We start from the raw sequence: 25,787 nt of genomic DNA on the forward strand, positions 1-25,787 counted from the left end.
TCAGTTTGCAACACCTCCAAATATTCGCCGGGATACATAAATTCAGAAAAATTCATGAAATCCGTAGAATTTAATGTTTGGAGATTATTTCATGGAAATATTGTTGTCTGACATGTGACAACGTCTTGTTTCAACCACATGTCATGAAATTCAAGCTCTTGCATTTTGGCAAAAAAAATTGGATATCATTTCACTGTAGCGCTCATCATTTACAGTAACATTACGATTCGTAGCATCTAGGCCGGTGTAAGGGCTTTCATTTCAAACCATGGTAGAAGAATATAGGTAGATGCATTCATGGTACAATCATGGTACAATGATATCAAGGTAGGGCTATGATACCATATGATTTTAATTTTTTTATTTTCTTGGCTTAATTTGTCATCTTTTTTGTTTATGTATGTGTTTTCTTTTTTTTCAAATCCGGGTGTTTTTAAAATGTTTATTTCAACGTATGCATCGACAAAATCTAGAGTTTTTGTAGCGAAATAATCCTTTAGAGATATATAGTACATGATTGTGAAAAAAAGTGTTGACCTTTCAATCAGTTATCGCGGTTTTCAATTATTTATTCAAAATAAATGCAACAAGTTGTTTGATTTTTTATTGTTTTGATACTAATTCTGACATTACAAGCCAAACAAGTAGACCTCTATACTTGCAATTTTTTCAAAGTTGGCCTACCTTCTCTTCATTGTACCATGGATGCGTCAAACCTTGGGAACATTATTATGTCAAAAAATTTGAAATGTTTTTACAAAAATAAGTAGAATTTTCAATGTTTTCTTATACGACGCAAATGAGAGGTTGTAAAGATATGTATTTTGAATTTTTTTACAAATTTAAATAATTTTTCATTAATTATTTTCAATTCCAAAATTGTTTTGACAGTTCATTGACACAGCTGCTGGTGTCGATGAGCCTACCTGTATTCTTCTACCATGATTTCAAACTAAGAAATGGAAGAAACGCGTGTTTAAATTTCTTAACAGAGTTCGTTTTTACACAATAAAATCCAATTATTTGCAAGTGTTATTCGTTTGTGAGACGATTCACGGTCAAATTTAATAACAAACTGCAAAAAGTTTGACAGTGAAACAAATCACGAAACGTTAGCCGAAGAGTGATATTTAATATTTGTGATCAGCACATAATTCTAAGCCGACTGTTGAAATCAAGATGTCACAATATTTAAGATAAATAAATGACATTTGGCACAGGCTTTTGTAGCTTAGCCCCATCTCTAGATACATCCCCCATATGACGGTAACTCTTCATTTAAATAGTTTTTTTTAATAAGATTTCTTATAGTACGCCTATCTAATTTTTTCGGTATTTAAATGGTTGTTTTATAAGATTTCTTATAGGACGCCTATCTAAGGTTTTTATTATATGCATTTTACAACAATTTTAAAGAATTTTAATATTTTTTCATTCAAAATTTTAAATTTAAAATTTGATTTGACAGTTCATTTGCTTAGAATAACCCATGGTAGAAGAATATAGGTAGATGCATCAACGCTTGGGAACATTGATATGTCAAACATTTCAAAATATTTCTCCAAATATAAGTAGATTTTTATAATATGCGCTTTTTAACAGTTTTTACAAGTTTGAATAATTTTTCATTCAATAATTACAATTGCAAAATTGATTTGACAGTTCATTTTCCCAGCATTTGTTCCATCCAATTTGCTTAGAATAACCTCCAAAATATGCCCCATTTAAACAACACCATAAAAATGCAACTATTTAACGGCGTGCTGGTCAACCTGGAAAGTCGTCGGCGTTTTGTTTCAAAAATGGGCGCCTGCGACACTTTTATAACAGCTGATCTTGTTGACAACAACAAGTTCATTGCCATTGCCAGGGTTGTCTGTCTGTCTGTGTGGTTGGGGGAAACGATAGATTTTGCCGAGTGGTGGCTACATTGTGTAAATATATTTTATTTACATTTTATTTATTTATGGAAATTTAAATATTGCAAATTTTGCAAACGTCAACATTTCTGTGTTTGTGACCTATTTACGTGTATGCGTGTGTCTAGTCTTTATTTTTCTGTGATTGTCATATCTTGGATTTAGAAGTAAAACACGGCGAGGGCTAGATAAGCGGTGATAGCAATTATAGCTCTTGATAACCAGGAAAGCAAAAAAAGCCCAGTTTCCCATAATTTATGTATAAACAAAGGCATCGACGCGACGAGTTTAGACAAAGGTCAGAAAACAAAAGGCAGTGAATGTGTTAGCAGGTGTGAAAGTCAAAGAATGTGCGTAATATTCTTCTATGTCAATTCAAATCCCCAAAAGGATGGCTACAAGTTAATTTTGGCCTCCAATCGGGATGAATTCTACGCCCGTGATACCAAAGAGGCCAGCCAATGGGAGGGTGTGGACAATTGTTATGGCGGCATTGATATGGAACCGGGGCGTGAAGGTGGCACCTGGTTGGCCATATCTGGTCAGGATGGTATCTTCAAGATTGGAGCTCTACTCAATTTGACCGGTGAACCAAAACCTCGCAATGCTGTGGGTAAGTTGGGGGTGATGGTTTTCCATTGTTGAAAAAATTGCAACAAAATTTGTCACTAAAAGTTTGTGAGCGGAGTAAGGGTGGTAGTTGTTTTGGCTCTGTTTTGGTTTTAATGTTAAATAATAATTGTTTAATATATTTTTTAGTTAATTAATAAGTTTTATATATTTTTCCTTTACTACACAAAATGCTGACCGGATGTTGTGTTTGTTAAAAAAATGTTATTTTATACAAAAATATACACCACCCACATTATCATTCATTCTACGTCACACCAAAAATATGCATCTTTTTAGTTGTAGACCTCATACCTCATCCTCTCAATCAAACACAACAACAAAAGTCTTCCAATTTATCTAATAAAACCTCCTCAACGAATGGCTATAAGACATCCAACAACTATAACATCACAACACCACAAACTAATAGCGACGAATTTAATCATCACACTGAGCTACAAGGACAGATAACAACAACTACACTACCACACCACAATAATAACTCTTTGTTAGGACGCGGCATGCTGGTCAGCGATTATGTTCGTAACTATGGTGAGAAATTCGATAATGTCAATTACAATCAACGTCTGGTAGAGGATTGTAGCAAATATAGTGCATTTAATTTTGTGTCCATTGAAATAGGGTAAGTCACCGAAATCGAATGTGTCTTTTGTTTTATGATTATGGTAGTGTCTGCTTTTTGTAGGTCTTCCAGTACCCCTGCCTTGGTAACTCTTTGCAGTAATGTGCCTCCCGGCCTGGTACATTACAAGGAGAATTCCTGCTATGGCTTTGGCAATAGTTTACCCTCAGCACCATTTGAAAAGGTTCGCTATGGTCGTAATCGTTTTGAGCAAATCATCGATGACAAACCGCCACAAAGCGAATTGGTGGAACAATTAATGTTGTTGCTGAAGTGTAAAGAGAAATTCTGGCCTGATCCCGAACTGCAGCGTAGAGCACCCAATTGGGGTGAATATTTAAGTGCTTTAAATGTCTGCGTACCTGATTGTGGCTATGGCAGTCGTACCCACACGGTCATACTAATCGATGCAAATAATAAAATGCATTTCATTGAGGAGACAATGCGTAGCCAAGATCCCCAGGGGGAATGGTGTAGAAATCACATTGAGAAACAATTTCCATTTTAAAATGATGAGGGACGAAAAATCAATTTCTTTGGCAATAGTAGTTTTAGTAATTAGAGAGACAATGATGCTTTTAGAGTAGCCAGGAGTCCCCGGGGGATTTCAATTTTTAATTGTTTGGCAAAAGTAATAATTAGCAATTAAAGAGACGATGTAATTGTGCTTTTAGTGTAGCCAAGACCCCCACAGTGGGGAATTGTGTGGATAGCACATCGAAATGCAATTTACATTTTTAAATTTTATTAACAACAAAGAGGTTGCCATAGAATTGATTAGTACAGGGCGAGATAAAAAAACTGCAATAAAGTTAATCGCCATAATTTTTACATTTTTTCTTTAATGTTATTTAATGAAAAAAAAACTGTCGGAAATAGCATCAAATTTTTGAAAAAGTTTAGATTTGTTCGAATTAGTCATTTTTGGCACGAATTATGGCCTGCCCGAATGTTGCTCAGCGGTATTTTAGCCCATTCCTGGAGAAGCGCTTGCTTGAGGTGATCGACACTTTGTTTTTTTTAGTGCCAACCTTGCTTTCCAAAATTCTCTAGACAAAATAGTGCAACGGATTGGTATGCGGACATATTGGTGGCCATTGCGCGCTGGAAATGAAGCGAGGAACCTTATTTTGTAACCATTCTTGCGTGGCGCGTGCTGAGTGCGATGGTGCTGAGACCTATTGGAATGTCCAAGGTCTGCGGCCAAAATGTTTGAGTGCCCAAGGCTTTAATACACCCTCCAGAATTTTTCGCGATAAAATTCGGCATTTATTCTGATGCCACCGTCGATTAATACGAGCGGAGAGCGACCCATCGGCTGTTCCAAAAAGTGCAAGATCTTATACCGCTTTACTCCGAGCTCATTTTTCAATATTTGCCGAATGGAATATTGCGATATGTTCAGCTCACGAGCCATTTTTCGCCCACTACGACGCCGCGGGTTTCGATCGATTCGCTTCTTTACTTTTCGAACCATTTCTACTGATGCTGTTTCTGTCTTCTTCCGTCCATTTCCTTGACGTCGGGCTACGCTACCAGTATCACGGTAACAGTGCTATGGTACGAGACAAAAAAGAGTTATTCACATTTAAATGCTGGAGTGCTCTAACGATAGCCACTTGTGGTTTTCCAGCCAAATATAAAGAAATCACACTATCACGCTTGAATTCCATCACGAATAACTTCTTTTCTGGAAAATTCTCACAAAGCTGTCACTGGAAAAGTTTTAACAGCTGTCGGACGAGTGGCTTAGAAATGACAGCAGTTTGAAGTTGGTTGCAGTTTTTTCATCTCACCCTGTATATTTCTAACATTTTTGTAATTAGTGAGATTAGAATATAGTTCAGCTGTAAGGTTGGTCAAGTTCCATTGGAAAATGTTCAATTTGGAAAAGGCTATAGAATCAGCATTGAAAAATAGTTTTTAAATTTTGTAGATTTGATCCAAAGCCTATATAGGGCCGACCAATAAGACAACTTTTGGCAATACTATTATGACTGGACTCTCTTTGAATTTCAAATCACAATTATCTCTTTTTGGAAGGAAACTTAGTTGTCATATGTGCTTACTGGCCAACCTTATATAGGCCACGATTTGGTCACACTGCTTGCCATAAAGTTTAACAATGAGAGACATTATGATACACTTGCTTACTCAGGTTTATATGGTAAAGCTTCGTAAAGTCTTAAGTAGGTTTTTTGTTTTGCCTTAGCATTTCTCCTTTATACCAAATAGTTTTATAATCTAAATGTGATTGTCTCAATTCTAGTAGTTTTTTTTTTTTGCTTTTAACAAATTTTGCTCAGGTCGTCTCTTGTGTTATATGTATCTTGATTTTTCCGTTTATTCAAATAACTTGAAATTAGAAATAAAATAAAAATTGTTTAACATAATTCAACTATAGCATATAGTTTTATAAAATAAATCTATATCGATTTTGTTTTGGACTTCATTGCAAAATAAATATACAAACTGTGTTGTGGTTTTTTTTTTTATCACTGCAAAACAAAAGCATCCCCTCTATTTCTTATAGGTTTTGGCCACTTTGCTTTTGACACCCTTGAGAGCTCCCTTGCGGGCTGCATTTACAATATTTTTAAATGTTCCAGCATGTTTGGCTCGTTTCCTGGGGGAAGATAAAGAAAAAAAACAATTATTGCTTATTTCAAACAAATATGTCTCACAACCTACCTCTTATTCAAGGTATTCCTGCTTAGTGGTATATAAGCATATGGATCCAATTTGCCCTTCTTTTTCATATCACCCTTAGCTTTCTTGTGTGTGTATTCACTTCCAGTATGTTGTGATTTGGCGGATTTGCCCGATTTGGCGGAGTAACCCGATTTCATGGACACCGCATCACTGCTGGCACCACCCAAAGGTCTGTGTATACCCTTGCCGCCGGCTGTGTAGCGTGAGGCAGATGTTTTACCCGAACGCATACTCATCGAATCACCAGCCTTGCGTTTGCGATTGGGTGCGGAGGCCAATTCTTCTTCTGCGAAAGAAAAAAATAGGAGTTAGTTTAATTTCGACTCCATGGCACATTACAAATGGAGCTTCTCGTTTTTTATATGAGATTTATTTCTGGTCTGGTCGCTTTTGCCTACATTCTGGCTCAAAATAAAATTCGTAAAACTATTACAAAATTCGGATAAGATGTACGACGTTTTGAAATTAAGAACCTACATCTGAGACCTAACAAAAGCATTAGCCCGATATGACAATTTTCTTAATTTGCGATGAGTACATTTGGAACCGATAGGAAAAAGTGACAAACTAAGTACTCTACCGCTTCAGTCTTTTTCTCATCTTGACAGAGCCTACAGTAATCGGTGTCATCGTCACTCCACCTAGAAGTCATGGCCCTTATGTTACAGTGATCTGTGATTACTCCCACCACAAAGTTTAGGTCTGAATTCGCAATGGACATCATAGACCTTGATCTTTTCTCAGAGAAAACCGGCCAAATTTTCTAAGAGAGATTGCATACCCATCTATTTAACAAATTTTGTTGAAATCTCCCGAGGTGATGTTTTTGTATCGCTCGGAAGAAGTGGCACAAAATCGGCTTCACCTTGCGGATTCATTGCTAGGGATGTTGCAATGGCCGGGAGACTAACAGAGCTTAATTGACATGAATTTAGCTCTTTCAGGGCAGTCACTGGACCGTTAAGTCCACTACTTTTGTTTGCCAGCAGATCTACGGCTTTTCTGATAGATCTATGATTTGTTCTATGCTTTGATAGAAATTTGTCGATTTATAAAATCGGAAACTGCTTCCCTTATTATTGGCTGAGAATAAAAGTTGTTGTTAAATTCTGAATCATCAGAAAAACTTCACTTTTCAACATGCATTTGTCCTCCGTTAAGAGCCAGAAATGCAAATATTCAAAGATGTGATAAAATCCCTCTTAAATTCTAAATTCGAGGGTGTTCCAAACAAATTTTGATTATTTTCGGAAGGTTTAATCTGGGTTCGCACCCTTGGAAATTCTTGAAAATATTTAAAAATTAAGTTTTCCCAAATTGAATTTCTAAATTCAACTCACCATCACTGGAATCGTCTTCCATGCCACGTTTAACAGCCTTCGAGCCATCCATTTCATCATCAACATCGTCATCATCACTGTCATCTGAATCACTATCACCACCACCTCCACCACGCAGCGCTTTATCATCAATTATCAGACGGCCATCTTCAGCCACCTTAAAACCACGATTGGGATCTTTGGATTTTGTTGTTTTGCCAGACTTGTCTGTAGCAGCTTGTGGGCGGTTGGCTATACAAAAACAAGACAAAAAAATTAACATTGGCAACAATAAAACCAACCATTTGCCACGTCTTACTCAAAACATTTCCAATTGATTTGATATCAGCCAAATCGACAATATCCTCAGGATCTTCACGTATAAAGGTATCACGATCTTTTTTCGATTTCGATTTATCACGGGCAGGTGTGTCATCTTCATCCATATCTTCGGGTAAATCTGAATCGGAGTCGGCCAAAATGTCATCAATACTAAATACAAAAGAGACAGATAAATATATTATTTCTCCTCCTAATATCCAAACTTTTGATAACCTACGTAACACTCTTCTTTTCCAAGCCGCTGACAAACTCTTCCTCTGATGCCTCATCATCACTGTCTTTTCCAGCCTCTTCAGACTGTTTCTTGCGATTATCACGTCTCAATTGTTTGCGTATCTTTCGGAGGCGACGGTGTGTCACTTCATCATCACCGGGTACAAATTTAATCAAATCTTCGGCGGTGAAACGTTTGCACAACTTCTTCAACAAATAACCAATTTGTATGCGACAATAGCGTTTGGTATCTTTGACCATGGCGGATAGGGATTTCATCTGGAATGATTTTTCGGAAATTATTATAAAATTCTTATCACTTCAATAGCTATTTCAACTTACAATTGTCTCCAAATGATTGGCTACCAGCGGTGTTGGCATAACCTTAATAAATGTGATGAGGAAAGCCACAGATGCCTCAGCCTGAGATCTTGACTTTTGTACCAGAAATACAGCAATTTGTTCCATTATGAATTCCAATGTACTAACTGTCAAGTGTTTTCCATGTGTGGCCAATACTGTGCGGAAGGCTAATATGGTATTGGTAATTAAAGATTCATCTCCAGCAAAACCTGCCGTTAATATATCAACAAAATCGTTGAGTTTCTCAGCTTCTTGATAGAGATTTAAAATTAATTTCAAAATCTCCTCGGAAACATTTTCTTTTCGTGTGGAGAATTCTTTGTAATTAAGTATAGCTTCTGGTAAAGTTTTGGTGATGATTTTATCCCTATAGGTAAGGCCTTTGCGGGTTTCGATGAGGATTTTTAGGCATCTGGAAAAAATGAAACATAAACATGAGTCAACGAGGCATTACGTTTATATGCCTGCCTTTCATATTTACCTCAAACGTGCAGCTTGACACACAGCACAGCTGGTGGTGAAGGCCTCCACAAGTACCTTTTGCAGAGCCACTAGATTTTTCCTTGTGAATTTTTGGCACGATGCCGCCTCTGAGGTTAAAATGTCACGCAATAATCTAAGCAGCAGAATAGAAGGGAAATTAGAAGAACATCAGATTATTTTTCATCAAATAATTACTCATAAGTCTTGCGCTGTTGTTTCTTCAATTTCTGCTCATCCTTGGTGACCAATTTTGATTTCTCATTTTTCATTAGTACCGGCACAATGTAGCTCTCGAAGAATTCACGAATAACTTCACATGTTTGGAAGAGTACCAGGGCTGCGGTAATATCAAATATAGAATCATATTCAAATGTGCCAACGGCGGTGGCCTGTAGCTGTTTATAGGCTGTATCATAGAGTTCTTTGAGCATATCACCGGGGGTTTTTGTTAAATACAACTGAAAGGAAATAACAACAATTACATTCCACATAATAAATTGTAAATATAACATCCAAACCTACCTTAATAACTTCCAAGGACTTCTTCCTCAAATCCTGTTCATAGGTACCATTGGGTTTTTGTGTATAGATATTGAAAAGGCGCGGTAAAAAGTTCTTGGCATATTTCCCCAACAATTCATGGACCACAGTTTGTTCCTCATTTTGTATTAACTCAATGAGACCATCAAATATGGGTGCTCTAAACTCTGGATTGTTATCAAGAGCATTACCCAAAGTCGGTGCAATTAATCTAAAGTTTTCTGGATCACGAGGTACTCTACAAAAACCTGGAAACAGACCCCATAATTGACAGCACAGCAACTCGTAAGTATGGGCCATTGGTACATCCTTTTCTTCGGCAAATTTATGCCATTTGACATTGCAATCTAAGGCCAAAGCCAAAATGACTTCCTTGAAAAATTTAAATGTTGCCCCAGTGGCGCCCTCTCTTAACAATGGCAAAAGCCAAGATTTTTCCAAAACCACATCACCCTTGGCATTGGTTAGGGGTATGGATTTCAATACCACTTCCGGACCCATACTTTTAATGGCCGCAATAATGCTATGCTCAATTTGTATTCTCAATGCACTTTGGGTATCATAACGTTTGGCCAGTTCCACCAGTGAAGGGGCCAATTCTCTGGTGAAATATTTACCACAAACTTCAAAGATGATTGAAAATGTCAACACCACATATTTGGCCACTTCGCCAAATGGTGCACTCAACACCTTGTGGATGGAAGCTAATATTTTTGTTATAGCCACCCGGTAGATATTAGACAATTCTTCAGTCTCACAGGCTGGTTTGACACATTCATACAACAATTCCTTAATGGCATTCGATACACCATTAATAATTTCACTTCTGTCCGAAAGCCACAGATCTCCACTCAAAATCTCCATGAGACGTGGCAAGGCATTTATGCACAAATTCAAATCCAATTGGACCAAATGGACATGACCTTCTTTCAACACGGTAATCCAGGCAAGAGTTTGCCTAAAATCTGAACGATCCGGACGATATTCATGTATGGCTGATAGTAATTTAGCACACAATACTCCGTTCAAATTTGAGGTGCGTGAAAGGAACAGAGCATGCAAGGTTTGTAGGCAATTTGTGCGTACCAAAATATTGGCTGCAGTCATAATCGAAAGCAAATGCTCACAAACACTACGGATATCATCGGTTTTGAAACCACTAATGGTTTCCTTTAGTAATGCCAAGGTATGCAGCACGGTAGTTTGTTGTTGGGCCAAAACTTCGGGTTTGAATTGATTCAAGCAGAATTTTGTAACACGATTGCTGGCTGGATGTGCCTTGATTTGTTGTTGATTTGCATCTGGCTGGGGGCTATCACCATCACCATCCTCCTCATCTTTAGGTTTGGGCGGCAACATAAATGAACTACCATGTATTATGGAGACAATTGCATGTTGAGCTGATTTGCGTATCTAAAACGAAAGATCGGTTCCATAGAATGGAAATCAAAAATCACATTTTTTTTATCGGTACATACCTTTGGCTTAGAATGTATGCAAAACGAAAGAAGTGTATCAATATACTGCCAGGTCGAGGAATATGTCCAGGTCATATAATCCTGGGCTCTCAGCAATACCGACAAACAACCAATTATCTAAAATTAAAAACATATTAAAAAATTCACCTCATTACCTGTGGTACATGACTTACATATTTCATAATATTCTGATTGGGCGAATCAATGAAACGCTGCATACATGACATTAGGGTCTGAGCAGTTTCACTGAAACGTTTCCTCAACACAGGGGCTGGTACTGATTTAATACCCATACCCAGCAATGATATACCAGCAATAATATCCTTATCCTCTGTACTGGCTTCGATCTGTTCCATCAACAAGAGGAAATACTCTGTGGACGATTCATTACCACCACGTTCTTTAATGATCTCGGTGAGGGCTGTTAAAATTGCCAACATTTCTTTGTGTAAATCTGAAGATGCCCTGAAACCCACCAGCAGTTTCTTGAAACTCATATTACTACAGGTACTGTAGTTGGAGGCGAATGTTTTAAAGGTTTTAAAGGTACCACCACCTTGGGACTCGGACATTAGTTCATCATCTTCGTCTGTTATGCTAAACGATTTCAAACTACCAGCAACATCATTGACCGTTGTGGTGTCGGCATTATAGGCCAAACGTTGTTCATGTTTTAACACAGCTTCCAGAGTCAGCGAGTTGGGGTTCTTGGTTTCTTCCTTGGGAACTACAAATAAAGGGGTTCAATTATTCATTGTTTCTTTAATAATTATTCTTATCTTACCCAAACTCAAATTTGGTTGAAAAAATCTCGACTTGGCTTTGAGGCGATGTTTCATTTGTTCAGGATTCGAAGTGGACGAGTGACCTTTACTCCAATTCTTTCCCTTGGTATGACGCTTTAGTTTTGAACGAAACTTTCCCATTTTCTTTCTTTTTGTAATATTTTCTTTTGAGTAAAACTTTAGAATGCACCAAACACGTGCGACCCAGCACAACAATTCTCTTTGAGAGTGCTTCTTCTTATTACTTGAAGACAAGTGTGAGATGGTAACTTTCATGTCATAAACAGGGTTTGCTAGATCGACTAAATTCGAATATGAAATTTTATTTTATGAGCTTATTATTTGGTTTTTTTGTATCGAAATCTTAAATACATAATTTATTTGTCATAGGAGTGTGGATTTAAATATAATACATGTTGTGAGAGATTAGGAAACTTCCATTTCCAGTATTAATTGAGGCCCTTTCCAACCCGAAGGCCGTAATCCCTGACAACCTTGTCGGCTTGGTAACAACGCCGTTACATGTAAATTCTTTTTATCAACTATGAAGTGTGAACCAGTTGTTGAATGTGTCGTATCAATTGCAATTGCGTGAAGACAGAACGAATTTTCATATACAATGAGTTTTCTATAGAAAACAAAAGCCAAGAGATAAAAAACAGCAAAATAACTATAAAATATTTAACAATTTTCATAATTTCAAAGGAATTTTGTGAAAATAACGTGATACGGAATAGATAAAAAAGGTTGAATTTCCAAAGGAATGTAAACGTGTACGTGTGTATGTGTGTGCCTATTCTTCACGTGTATGTGTGAGTGTGCGTTTTTCTCGTTTGGACAGAAAAAGTTGGAGTAGAAACTACATTTCCTAGGTGGCATCCCAATCAACTCCTACCACCGTAGCTCCGACAAAAAGGAGGCCAATCATATACCCCCTTTAATTTGTAACAATATGGACATCATTTCTTAACGTTCCCCCGCGTTTCCCAAACATACCAACATCAGCAGCTCCTGCAATTTTTGCTTTCGTAAAACTCTGTAATCTTGTTGGGGATATAAAAATAAAATTTATTCTTATTTCCTTATTAACATTTTATCGTCACACATTGGGGAACCCAAAATTATATCCTTATTTTTAGTTATCCGTTGTTTGGCAATTACGCTCATCATTGGTTAACATTTTCTTCTTTTTGGTATTGCTTTCGAAATTGTTTTGTTTTAATTTTCTCTCTCCTTTCCACCTTTGTTCGCATGCTTTTCATTACAAAAAAAAAATAAATAATAATAATAAAATAAAAAAGAATAATAATACAGTGTGAACGAGAACAAGCCATCAATCGGTTATTGTGTTGTGTGTTGTTACGAACAAGTGCGAAGCATAACAAGTGAATATAAATAATAATAACAAAAAACTCAGCGTTGCCACATTCAACGATTTTGTGACCCAACCAGAAGAGAGAGCGTGAGCATTTGACAAAAGGGAAAAAATACCCAAACAAAATTCAACAGAACAAAACCGAGCCGAATCGAACAAAAGTGTGCAACAGTTTGTTTACGGAAACGACAGACATTTTAAATGAGAAATACAATGCTATTGAAGTTTACAAAAACCAGTAGTGGTACTGGAGCTGGTTCCAGTTCATCCACCACAACATCAGGAGGCATGGCAGGAACGTATATTGTGAGAGCACCAGGTAAGTTTTGTAAATTAAAAAATACAAAAGATAGGAAGAAAATAATTTTGCATTTAAGTATTTATTGCAGTGATTCACAGTGAGTGAAGTGATCTGTTTGTTTGCAATTTGTGATGAAACCGGTTACAATTATATGACAAATCAGCCAAACCGTAGCGTAGGCTTAAGGTAGCTTCTACTAAACAATGTGAATGTAGATAGCCCTAGGGTTTTATAAAAACGGTGAATACTGACTTGAATTACTCTGAAAAGACAAAGGGACTGGCAAAATTTCTAGAAGTGACAACTTCACGAAAAATGGATTGGTGTCCTGTCCGTATTGAAACAATGTTACGGAAGAAACCTAAATAGTTTGGATCGGTCGAATATTTAACAATCTTTTGATTCTTAGGATCAGGACTTTAAACACTGGGGTGGGGAATGACCAGCACGATTTAACGATCTGCATAGTTTATTAAAGAAGACAGAGGCTAAAAAGGACGAACTTGTTCTATATAAAACCGTTTTATTGAGAGAGAACAATAAGAATACATACGGATGCAGTCGTAGAAGACTTCTTTTCTAGAAGTTTAGAAAGATTTATGGAAAGATCATAGAAAACTGAAAGAACGACCATAGGAGTACAGGAGGACTTTTTACTAAAGACAAAGACGGAGGCTATCAATTGTAACGTCTAGACAGATAAACTCTACCCTGACAAATCAGGAAATTTAGAAATGATGACAGGGAATAAAGAGGACAAAAAACAGATCTATTGAGAGAGAATGATAAGAATACACAGGGATGCAGTGACGGAACAATTCTTTAAGAAATCTTTTCTAGATCTCTGAAAGATTTTTTGCGGAAAGATCATAGACAACCGAAAGATAATCCAGAATGCCAACAGAAAAACGTTCACAGGTCTTTTTACTAAAGGAAAAGAAAACCAGAATGTCGTATATATGTAGAATACCAATGAAGAAGTCCAGAAGGGTTTTCATAGAGGAACAGTTGGTCCTCTAATAGAAGACTAGTTGGTCTTCCCCTAGAAGGCCAATTTTATTTATTCATTATTATTTTAAAATTTGTTTAATTTTTATTTTGGAATTTATTTCAATTTTATCAAAATTTTTTATCAATTTAATTTCTCTAAAATTATTTCCTTCTTTACATGGCAATAACTTTCCCAATTTAACGTGTTTAGGTTAAGTAAACTCTAAGGATTCTTTCGTTTTGATTGGACGCCATAGCAAAAAAAAAAAAACAAACAAGTAATGAACCCAACGTATTTCCTTGAGTTTGTCCCTTTTCTCTATTAACTCACCCATCCACCCACAACATGACCACATTCATCAAACGGCCTTCAAGGCAAACTTTAACTAATTATTTTCAATTTGTTTGTTTAGGACAGGCTAATGCCTGAAATTAAAGAAATCCTACGAATTGTTGCCCTTCACAATTGCAGGGAAGTGTAAAAGAGAAAGGGAACCAGAAATAGAAATGATTTTTATCTTTCATCCCGTATCTCTTTTGCGCTCTGCCGTTCCTTTACCTCAATCACAATGTGAAGTTGATGAAAACCACAACTAATTTGTAATTAATGGCAATTTCGGCCATACATTTCAATTAGCCATAAGTGATGTACAAAAACAAACATACAGGTGGGTAGGATTGTCATCGGTGTATTCGTTCGGGAATATCCAGCAACAACAACAGGTCAAAAGTGTCAAACCACAGAATATCAAAGCTTATTTTTAGACCCACAAAACCACAAAGAAACATTACTGCTAATTTGCATTTTGGGAAAAGTATTGATTTTTAATTTACATACGTACAGGCAAGGTTAAGAGACTATGTATTTATGTGTGCGTAGCTGGCTATAGAGAAGTTCTTGATGTTCTTGGAAATAATTGCTATGTTATGTATTTATGAGAGCGATATATTTAATATATTTAGTCCTTGTGATTTTTTATGGCCAGAGTGTGCCTCATCGAAATACATTTTATGTCAAGGAACGACTAAAAAGAGAACACATTTTATTGAAGTCTTCTAAACTAAAAAACAATCAATTTAAAATGTATATCCTGAGCTTAGTCCTTGTGATTTTATATGGCCAGAATGTGCCTCATCGAATTACATTCTATGTCAAGGAACGACTACAAATAGAACATACGAAAATGCATGTGTGTGAGGAAAAATAATATTCTTGAGAGTGTGTGAGTGAATTGTTTCCATTTGACGTACAGGGTGAGATAAAAAACAGCAACCAACTTCAGACTGTTGTCATTTCTAAGCCAGCTGTTAAAATTATTCCAGTGAGAGCCCATTATATTGTTTTCAAGCGTACAAAAGCTTTTTGTGAGAATTTTCCAGAAAAAAGGTTATTCGTTATGGAATTCAAGCGTGATAGTGTGATTTATTTATATTTGCCTGGAAAACCACAAGTGGCTATCGTTAGAGCATTCAAGCATTTAAATGTGAATAAATTTTTTTGTGTCTCGTACCGTGATACTGGTAGCGTAGCCCGACGTCAAGGAACTGGACGGAAGAAATCAGCAACATCAGCAGAAATGGTTGGGAAAAGTAAAGAAGCGACTTGATCGAAACCCGCGTCGCAGTGGCCAACGAGCTGAAATGGCTTGTGAGCTGAACATATGGCAATATTCCATTCGGCAAATATTGAACAATGAGATCGGTGTAAACCCATTGAAATTCCAAAAAGTGCAAGAACTTACACCGCAACAGAAAAAAAATAGACTCAAAAAGGGCTAATGAGTTGCTTCGCTTGGCCGAAAGTGGTGAACTGCCGAATATGGTTTTCTCCGATGATCGTGTTTACTTGCCAAAGAGGTCAGCTGAAAATATGCACCTTCGGTTGGCCACCAGAACTCAAGCGCCGGCCATGGTGATGGTGTGGACCGCCATAACAACCGATGGTCGCTCTCTGCTCGTATTAATCGACCATGGCATCAGAATAAATGCCGAATATTATCGCGAAAATATTCTGGAGGCCCACAAACATTTTGGCCGCAGATCTTGGACATTCCAACAGGGCTCAGCACCATCACACTCAGCCCGCGCCACCCAAGAATGGTTTCAAAATGAGATTCCTCGCTTCAATTCCAGCGCACAATGGTCACTAAAATCTCCGGATACCAATCCGACTGACTATTGTGTCTGGAGTATTTTGGAAAGCAAGGTTGGCACTAAAAAATACCAAAGTGTCGATCACCCCAAGCAAGCGCTTCGCCGGGAATCGGCCAAAATACCGCAGAGCAACATTCGGACAGCGTTTGACGGTTTCATTGGCCGTTTGAAGGCCATAATTCGTGACAAAGGTGACCAATTCAAACAAGTCTAAACTTATTCTAAAATTTGATGCTATTTCCGACATTTTTTGGTTTCATTCAATAAAATTTAAAAAAATGTAAAAATTATGGCGTTTAACTTTGTTGCAGTTTTTTATCTCACGCTGCAAGGTTCTCCTTTCCGATCTTTTTCATTATTTTAGCCTATTTTTATTAAAAAACATGAATTTATTTAAATTGTGTCTTCTTGATCCAAAGTTGCGCTAAAAGATAAAATTTTTCCATTTTTTTTTTCAAAAACATCTGGGCAAAATATTCAGAATTTTTCGAAACAAAAGTTGAAAAATAGGTGGTGTAATAGGCTGAGTGTATTAATATTTTGGCGAAATACAGATACCTATTATTGACAACTTCTAGGAGGGTTGGTTTCAAAACATGCCTGCTATTTTCAAGAAACCATTTTTACTTCCAAAAAATCCAAAAATGTTTTACTTAGTTTTCAAAATAAAAAAAAAAATGTTTTTATTTCCATTGCAATTTGTTTTTTTATACCCTACAACACTATGTGTTGGGGGTATTATAAGTTTGATTGGGCCAGAATTTATGTAACACCTCGAAATATTGGTTTCCCATATAGGAAAGTATATATGGATCTTCCTAGCTCGCCGAGCTGAGTCGATCTAGCTATGTATGTCCGTCCGTCCGTCTGTCCATGTTAATTTGTAATCACTCTACAGGTCGCAATTATGGCCCGATCTTCATGAAATTTAGAATGTAGGTGGGGTTAAGGTCAGAATAGAACCCTATTTCTTTTGGAGATGATCGCATAATATTTAGGGGTTGAAATGGACCAAAAACTGAAAAAATTCCTGATTTTGCAGTTGCTCTACAGGTCGCAATTATAGATCAATCGACGCGGAATTTCGCATGTAGCTAGAGTTTAGGGCGGGAAAGAAGCCTACCAATTTGGGTGGTCATCGAATAATATTTAGCGGGTAAAATAGACCATATATTTTGTGTTGAAAAAATTCAAAATTTTTCATTAAAACGCGAATATTTTAAATCCCGGCGAAATAACAAAGCCATGACAAGGTTACTTCTGATCTTTACATTGATGTTATTATCCAACAAATCGGATATATAGCAAAATATGTGCGATATATATGTCTATCAAAGAAGATATGCTTGAAAGATCTCTTATATGTCGAGAACGGCTGAACTGATTTCGACAGTTCTCATAAATTCACAATGGCCTCTTGGCAGGAAAGAAAAAATGTCTAAAAAAATCGCATAAAAATATCTCTCTAAAGATGAAAATATTGATTTTCTAAAATTTTCTCATATTTTTTCAATTTTGTCATATTTTTGGCATATTTTCATTTTGAATTAAACATTTGATAATACTTCTACAGCTAACAAAACTAAGTAGTTAGGATATCAGGATATCATATACAGATCGCATTTATGGCCCGATCCTTACGAAATTTTGTATGGGGATAAGATGAGGGTCAGAATAGAAGCCTACTCTTTTTGGAGATGATCGCCATATATTTAGGGGTTGAAATGGACCAAAAAACTGCAAAATTGTCAGCAGGTTGTAATTGTCGCCCGATCCTCAGGCACATTTGAATGGGGTTACCGGACATTGCAAAAGCCAAGCAGTTTTGGATGGCCATCCAAAAATATTCAATGTGTGAAATAGTTTGCCAACTTTTGTAGACAAAATACGAAAATGTCCATCCCAGTGACTTTTTGGAGAATTCACAAATACAGAAAAGACGCACTTCTGACCATTTCGTTAACGCTGATTTCGTTGAAGAATATAGTCAAATGTGTGTATCTCAAATAGATGCGTTTCAGTCAAAAACCAATAATAAATGTTAATCTTTTGCCACTTCTGAGAGATTATAGGTCTTTGGGAAATATTGGTTCCAGATCTAGGAAGACCATTTACGTGCAACATCTACCAATAAATTGGAAATGTGCAAATTAGTTTAAGTTGCTATTATTCGAAAATAAGAGAACGAAACCTGATGGTTTTCTTTTATAATTTGTCGCAATATCTTGTGGAATTCTTTCGAGTATCTCGTCTATATAAACAGTATCACTTATTACAGTGTTGTAGGGTATTCAACGGTCGGCCCCGCTCGACTGTAGCCTTTGCTTACTTGTTTTTTTTTTTCAAAATGCAAAATTCAAAATCCGCAAGTCATTACTTTACATGAATCACTTAATCGTAACTAATACATTATTCTGATGTAGTTTTGTTTGATTTTTTTTTTCATGGAGCACCGGCACCGTAACCACCAACCATATCCACCCTCTTCCAACCAACAAGCAAAGCCTTTCCCTCCATCTCCGCCTGCCTCACTCTGTGGGTAATGGGTTTATTCCATGTCTCGTGACTGATTTAATTTGGTGGTGGTGGTGGTCTTGCGATTACTGTACAGCAGACTGGTCGGCAGATTTCCATAGAAATTTGCAAAAAACAAAACAAAAAATAAGAAAAAATGTCAAACGCCCCTTGAATCCCCCGAATCTCAGGCGCATTGCCACAAAAGTTATGGAAAGATAGAAAACTTGTAGTGTGGTGGAGGAGGAGAGCGGGCAGTCACTTCTAGACAACAAATATTCCAGCATTTGTAATGACGTTATTTGCATTCTCAGCTTCATTGATAGCCAGCCAGCTGGCTCCCTTGCTTCATCCCGCCCTCTCCTCCTGCTCACCCCATGAAAACGGGTTAATGTCGTTCATTTGAAGGCCGTTTGATTATTCAGAATTTGTAATTGCAAACTAAACGGTTTTCACTTAGACTTTTTTTCTATTAATCACGACATGCAGCAGAGGTGGCCAGCAGAGTTGCCATGACATGGAAATGATTAACTGTCTATTTTATTACCCCGCGTTGCGGGAATCATTTTTTTTAACACGGAAAAGTGGTGACTAAGATCAGTTTTGGATTTTATGGAAATGTGTTTTGGGGAATTTTTGTTCTGACTGATCATGGCGCCATTAGGAAATTAGTGTTAAACCTGGAATTGTGGTTGTGTAGGGGTTTTGATTTTAATCCATGAATATTTGTTAGCTATTGAAGACCTGTTGGAGGTATTCTATCCATGAAGGTCTACACACTCTTAAAAAAGACCAATGATTAATAATTAGGAGGAGCTTAAAAGTTTTTCCCCAAAAATATTTTAAAAATTATCACAATTGTTAATTAGGAGAACCTTAAAAAATATGTCTTGAAGAGTCCACAATTTTTGTGCGAAAAGACCTTGTAAAAATGTACATAAAAATCCACAATTTTTGATCAGGAGGACGTTGAAGAATATTGCCTAAAAGGTCAATGATTTTTGTCCGGAAAGTCCTTGTAAAGTTTTACTAATAAAAGTTTGCGATAATTGATTAGAAGTTTCTGGAACAATATTTCCTAAAAAGTCCCTGAAATTTGTCCTGGAAGACCATAGTAAAAATATTCCTAAAAATCCACTATTTTTTATTAACAGCTTCTCGAAAAATATTTCTCAAAAATTCTGCGATTCTTGCCAAGGGGGTAATTTTAGAAATACTCAAAAAAAAAAATCCCCGATTTTGGATTGGGAGGACTTTGAACATGTCTCCTAAAAAGTCGGTGATTTTTGTCCAGGAACACTTTGTAAAATATTCTTAAAGAAAAGAGTAGGGCTTAGAAATATAGTTCATAAAAATCCATAAATTTGTCCAGGAAGACTTTGTGAAACTGTTCTTAAAAATCCATGAATTTTGCTTTGGTAGGACCTTAAAGGACTTACCAAAATTCTTCTATGGAAGAAAACCTCCCAAAGGGTTCTATAGATAGAAGACACCGAAAGGTCTTCTTCTAGAGATAGAAGGGTTCCTATAGGATCTCTATGGATAGAAGACCTCCTTAAGGTCCTCTATTGATAGAGGACCTCCCCGGTATCATCTCTGGATAGAAGACTTCCCTAAGGTTATCTATGGATAAAATATCTTCAAACACCTTCTAGGGATCGAAGACCTTCAAGGTCTTCTAGGGATATAAAACCTACCTAAGGTCTCCTGTGGATAGAATACCTCCCAATCTTCTTCAATGGTAAAAAACATAACAAAGGCATTATATTGATAGAAGACCTCCCAAAGGTCTTCTTCTAGAGATAGAAGAGCTTATAAAGGCCCTCTATGAATGGAAGGCCTTCCTAAAACCATCTCTGAATAGAAGACTTGCGTAAGGTCATTTATGGATAGAAGACCTCCACAGACCTACATAAGGGCTTCTAGGGACTGAAGACCTTTTGAAGGTCTTTTATCGATAGAAGACCTTTTCAAGGTCTTCTAGGGATAGAAAATCTCCCAAAGGATCCTGTGAAAAGAAGACCTCCCAATGGGTAGAAGACCTACCTTCTATGGGTAGAAGACCTACCAAAGGCCTTATATGTATAGAAGACTCCGAAAGGTCTTCTTCTAAAGATAGAGTGGCTCCTAAAGGACATCTATGGATAGCAGACCTCCCAAATGTTTTGTTATGGATAGGAGACCTTCCATAGGTCTTCTGTAAATAGAAGACCTCCCAAATGTATTCTATGGATACAAGATATCCCAAAGGTCTTCTAGGGATAGAAAGGCTCTTAAAGATCTTTTAAAAATACAGGAACTCCTAAACGTTTTCTATGAATAGAAGACTTCCCAACGGTCTTCTAGGGATAGAAGACCTCCTCCAAGAAGTCTTCTATAAATAGAAGATTAGGAGAATCCCCAACAGAAGACCTCCCAAAGGTCTTATAGGCATAGAAGACCTCCAAAGGACTTATAGGGATAGAAAATCTCCTTAAGATCTTCTATGAATAGAAGACATACTAAAGGTCTTCTAGGGATACAAGACCTCCTAAATATTTTCTAGGAATGGACGACCTCCTAAATATTTCTTCGGGGGATAAAGAACCTCCAAAATGTCTTCTAGGGATAGAAAACCTCCCAAAGGTCATCTGTATATAGAAGGCCTATTAAAGGTATTTCCTGGATAGAAAACGATCCAAAGGTCTCCTCTGTATAGAAGGCCACCCAAAAGTCTTCTAGGGATAGAAAACCCCCAAGAGGTCTTCCAGGGACAGAAGACCTCCCAAAGGTTTTCTGTCGATAGAAGACCTAATAAATTTCTTCCCTGAATAGAAGATCTCCAAAAGATCTCCTATGTATAGCAGACCTCCCAAAGGTCTTCTATGTATAGAAGACTTCCCAAAGTTCTCTTGTGGATAGAAGACCTTCCAAATGTCTTCTAGGCATAGAAAACCTCCCAAACGTCTTCTAGGGATAAAAGACTACCCAAAGGCCTCCTGTGAATAAAATATCTCCCAAAAGTCATCTATGAATAGAAGTCCTCTTAAAGGTCTCTGTGCATAGAAATCCTATTAAAGGACTGCTATGAATAGTAGATCTTTAATAATATGTATAAGCCCCTTGAAAGATCTTCAAAGTCCTTTTGGCGGGTTTATTAAATCCAGATATTGGCAACCCATTTTTCACCCAATTTCGCTTCAGTTTTTTTGTTTCATCTCTCCATTGCATTCTAGTTCGCATCACGCCACGTTTAGAACTAAGAGAGACAAATAAAGCAAAACAAACTTCAATTCAATTTGAAAATACAAAACGCAAGGTTTTTATTTTTGTTTATAATCTCGTATTAATTCTGTCATCCAATGATGACTGTCATAATAATGATGGTGGGAAGAAGACGGGATTCTCAACCAAACAAATGAAAAAAATTAAATATATCTTCCAGATGGAATTTCCAAACAATTTTGTTTACTTTGAAGTTAGATTTTCAATTGCGTGTTGGGGTGCAATAGCAAATGTCTCCTTTGTTTAAATTTGAAGTTGATTTCTTCTGTTTTTGTTTTGCGTATTGAATAAAATGACGGCGACATTAGGGTGGATAGCAGATTTTTGGGTATTTCAAGAGAAATTAAAATTTTCGGTGTTTTCAAAATTAAATAAGGGTGGGAATTTTTCATCGATTTTGCAGTTGAATGACACTTTCAGTCTTCATTTTTTAAGAAAAATTCTTGAGAAAAATCTTCACGAAAAGGACTAAGGTCCAGGTTTTCTATTCTATAATTTAGGGGATAGACAGATGTATACCCTCGGCCAATGTTCGATTATTTAAGTATATTTTCACTTCTGTTGCGATTATTTAAATTGTTGACCCTATATGCAGTAGGTTCCAAAGGAGAGGGCCAATATTGTCCATTTCGTATCGGACCTAAATAAATAGGATATAAATATTGTAAAATATTGCGACGTACCAGGTTCGGACTATATTGGCTACTTCCTTCAATTTGTGATATTTTTAGAAAATGTTGATAATTTTTAGAAAATGTTAAAAAGTCCGTGAGGTACCAGATATAGTCGACCGAAATATTCCATTTTCATAGTTCATCTATTGCAGATCAAAATATTGGTAGGGACAAATTTACAAAAAGAAATCGAACTTCATATTCATCTCATGTTTCTGGTTGTGGGTGAGGTCCCAGAAGGGGCTCGCAGAGCAAAAATGTCTGTAAGTGTGAAATTCCGGGAGAGCGGAATGCTTATTTCGCTTTCTTTGAGCGTTTTGTTTTTCAACATCTTAAAGCTTATGTGAGGGAGGTACCAGAAGAAATGGTCCGATCTCTGCCATCTTTATAACAGATCCTGTGTTGATGAAAATATTGATATGTACCAAGTCTGAATGGAATCGGATGTTAATTTCGCATTTTATGAACTTCATGGATATTCAAAATTTTGATCCTTGGTGAGGGAGGTGCCAGAAGGAGTATACCGAAATATTCCATCTTCACACCAGATCTTGGGTTAATAGAAATATGGGAGTCTATGTAATTTGAAGAGTACCGGCTATTTATTTCGGATTTTATGATCGTTTTCATTATTCAAATTTTGGCTCTTTGTGCGGGAGGTAACAGAAGAAATGGTCCGATCTCTACCATATTTAAACCAGATCTTGTGTTGATGGAAATATTGAGATATACCAAGTCTGAATGAAATCGGATGTTAATTTCACGTTTCATAAGCTTCGTGGGTATTCAAAATTTTGATCCTTTGTGTGGGAGTTACCAGAAGGAGTGGATCGATACATCGCATTCTCACAGCAGATCTTGTGTATTAATATTGTGTGATTTGGAGGCAATCGGACCACTACATCACATTTTATAAGAGTTAAAACTATTTAAAATTTTGACCCTTTGTGTGGGAGGTACCAGAAGGAGTGGGCCGATATATCTTATCTTCACAGCAGGTATTATGTTAGTAAAGATAATGTGATGTGTGAAATATGAAGAGAACCGGATGCTTATTTCGGATTTTATGATCATTTTGGTTATTTAAAACTTTGACCCTGTGTGGGGGAGGTACCTGAAGAAATGGTCTGATCTCTACTATATTTATATCAGATCTTGTGTTGATGGAAATATTGAGATGAACCATGTCTGGAATGGTTCGGATGTTGATTTCGCTTTTTATGAACATCATGAATATCCAGAATTTAGACCCTTTGTGAGGGAGGTACCAGAAGGAGTGGACCGATATATCATCCATCTTCACAGCAGATCTTGTGTTAATAAAAATATTGTGGATTGTGTGATTTGGAGGCAATCGAACCCCAAAATCGCATTTTATAAGAGTTAAAATTATTTAAAATTTTGACCCTTTGTGTGGGAGGTACTAGAAGGAGTGGACCGATATTATGTTAGTAAAGATAAGGGATGTGTGAAATATGATGAGAACCGGATGCTTATTTAGGATTTTATGATCGTTTTGGTTATTAAAAACTTTGACCCTTTGTGGGGGAGGTACCAGAAGGAATGGTACGATCTCTACCGTTTTTATACCCTACACCACAAGGTGGTCAGGGTATTATGTCTTTGTGCATTTGTTTGTAACAGGCAAAAGGAAACGAGATAGACCCATAGTTCCTTTTGATGATCTGCATAGAATCACATTCTGAGTCGATTTATGCATGTCCGTCTGTTCGTCCGTCTGTCCATGTATTTTTGTAAACAAAGAACAGTTCGCAATTATAGCCTCCTATCCAGATGAAATTTTGCACAAATCATTTGTTTGGCCCAAGGACGAACCCTATTGAAATTGGAGATAATCGGTCAAAATTTAGATATAGCTCCCATATATATCTTTGTCCGATTTGCTTTTTATTGTCCACCAAACGTGTAATATCAGCCCGAATAGTATGGAATTTTGCACATACAACCAAATTAGGCCTGAAAATAAGTATGCCAAATTTGATCGAAATCGGTTCAGATATTGCTATAGCTCCCATATATATATTGTTCATCCGATTTGTTATTTTTATCCTCCGCAGCCGTAATATGAACTCTGTAACAACAATATTTGGGGAAATCTATCAAATACAGCTCAGAAATACCTTTGCTAAATTTTATTGAGATCGGTTCAGATTTGGATATAGCTCCCATATATAACTTCGTCCGATTTACCTTTTATTGTGCACCAAACGTGTAATATCAGCCCGAATAGTATGAAATTTTGCACATACAACCAAATAAGGCCTGAAAATAAGTATGCCAAAATTGATCGTAATCGGTTAAGATATAGCTATAGCTCCCATATATATTGTTCATCCGATTTGTTATTTTTGTCCTCCGCAGCCGTAATTTGCACTCTGTAACAACAATATTTGGGGAAATGTATCAAATATAGCTCAGAAATACATGTGCCAAATTTTATCGAGATCGGTTCAGATTTGGATATAGCTCTCATATATAACTTCGCCCGATTTACCTTTGATTGTGCACCAAACATCTAATATTTGCCCAAATGGGATGGAATTTGGCACATACGACCGAATTGAGTCTAGAAGGTAGTATGTCAAATTTGGTGAAGATCGGTTAAGATATAGCTATAGCTCCCATATATACTGTTCATCCGATTTGTTGTATTTCTTACCCACAGCCGTAATATGCACTCTGTAACAACAATATTTGGGGAAATTTATCAAATGCAGCTCAGAAATACCTTTGCTAATGTTTATTGAGATCGGTTCAGATTTGGACATAGCTCCCATATGTATCTTTATCTGATTTCAAATTAATTTTGCACCAAATGTGCACCAATACAAGTCCGAATTTAAAAGATACAAATCCTTCGGCATATTTAGTCCTTTGAACTTTAAATTATTATAATCATAGCGTGTATGATTGCATTCTCCCATAAAATATTTTAATTGTTAAGCGGAGCTCTTCTAAATTAGAAAAGTGGTGCAGGGTATCATAAAGTCGGCCCTGCCCGACTTTAAGACTTTCTTTACTGGTTATAACTGATCTTGTGTTGATAGAAATATTGCGATGTACCAATTCTGAATGGAATGGGACG

General features: G+C 36.7%; 3 protein-coding genes across 4 annotated transcripts in view; 2 read left to right on the forward strand and 1 right to left on the reverse strand.

The window, feature by feature from the left end:
- Positions 1-1,864: 1,864 nt before the first annotated feature.
- On the forward strand, positions 1,865-5,554 carry LOC101894916 (transport and Golgi organization protein 2). Of its 2 annotated transcripts, none has more exons than XM_005182285.4 (3): positions 1,865-2,532; positions 2,829-3,174; positions 3,238-5,554. In XM_005182285.4, the coding sequence occupies exons 1-3, from the start codon at positions 2,268-2,270 to the stop codon at positions 3,680-3,682; spliced, it is 1,056 nt and encodes a 351-aa protein (XP_005182342.2). In that variant the 5' UTR covers positions 1,865-2,267; the 3' UTR covers positions 3,683-5,554. The 2 variants fall into 2 exon arrangements, with proteins under 2 accessions (XP_005182342.2, XP_058978048.1); XM_059122065.1 differs by having other exon boundaries at positions 1,866-2,532; positions 3,045-3,174.
- Positions 5,487-11,570, reverse strand: LOC101895198 (RRP12-like protein). The gene is made up of 12 exons (XM_005182287.4): positions 11,409-11,570; positions 10,798-11,351; positions 10,625-10,741; positions 9,129-10,559; positions 8,802-9,064; positions 8,605-8,739; positions 8,103-8,535; positions 7,765-8,039; positions 7,525-7,697; positions 7,227-7,457; positions 5,866-6,172; positions 5,487-5,800 (listed from the first exon to the last, which is right to left on the reverse strand). The coding sequence occupies exons 1-12, from the start codon at positions 11,548-11,550 to the stop codon at positions 5,695-5,697; spliced, it is 4,167 nt and encodes a 1,388-aa protein (XP_005182344.2). The 5' UTR covers positions 11,551-11,570; the 3' UTR covers positions 5,487-5,694.
- Positions 11,571-11,948: 378 nt separating this feature from the next.
- Positions 11,949-25,787, forward strand: part of LOC101889490 (nuclear factor of activated T-cells 5) — a 194,869-nt gene continuing 181,030 nt past the window's right edge. Inside the window, exons 1-2 of the mRNA XM_059122067.1 lie at positions 11,949-12,221; positions 12,711-13,103. Coding sequence (XP_058978050.1) covers positions 12,986-13,103 — 118 coding nt within the window. The 5' untranslated portion in view covers positions 11,949-12,221; positions 12,711-12,985. The remainder of the gene's footprint in view (positions 12,222-12,710; positions 13,104-25,787) is intronic.

This window comes from Musca domestica, unplaced genomic scaffold, assembly GCF_030504385.1.
Source record: "Musca domestica strain aabys unplaced genomic scaffold, Musca_domestica.polishedcontigs.V.1.1 2, whole genome shotgun sequence".
Taxonomy (NCBI): Eukaryota; Metazoa; Arthropoda; class Insecta; order Diptera; family Muscidae; genus Musca; species Musca domestica.

Excerpts from the sequence above, each read along its gene's own strand:
- LOC101894916 (XM_005182285.4), top strand. The coding sequence starts at position 2,268 with ATGTGCGTAATATTCTTCTATGTCAATTCAAATCCCCAAAAGGATGGC. Across the intron at positions 2,533-2,828 it reads AAAACCTCGCAATGCTGTGG|TTGTAGACCTCATACCTCAT; the intron begins GTAAGTTGGGGG and ends GCATCTTTTTAG. Across the intron at positions 3,175-3,237 it reads TTTGTGTCCATTGAAATAGG|GTCTTCCAGTACCCCTGCCT; the intron begins GTAAGTCACCGA and ends TGCTTTTTGTAG.
- LOC101895198 (XM_005182287.4), bottom strand. The coding sequence starts at position 11,550 with ATGGGAAAGTTTCGTTCAAAACTAAAGCGTCATACCAAGGGAAAGAAT. Across the intron at positions 9,065-9,128 it reads AGTCCTTGGAAGTTATTAAG|TTGTATTTAACAAAAACCCC; the intron begins GTAGGTTTGGAT and ends ATTTCCTTTCAG. Across the intron at positions 5,801-5,865 it reads AGGAATACCTTGAATAAGAG|GAAACGAGCCAAACATGCTG; the intron begins GTAGGTTGTGAG and ends ATCTTCCCCCAG.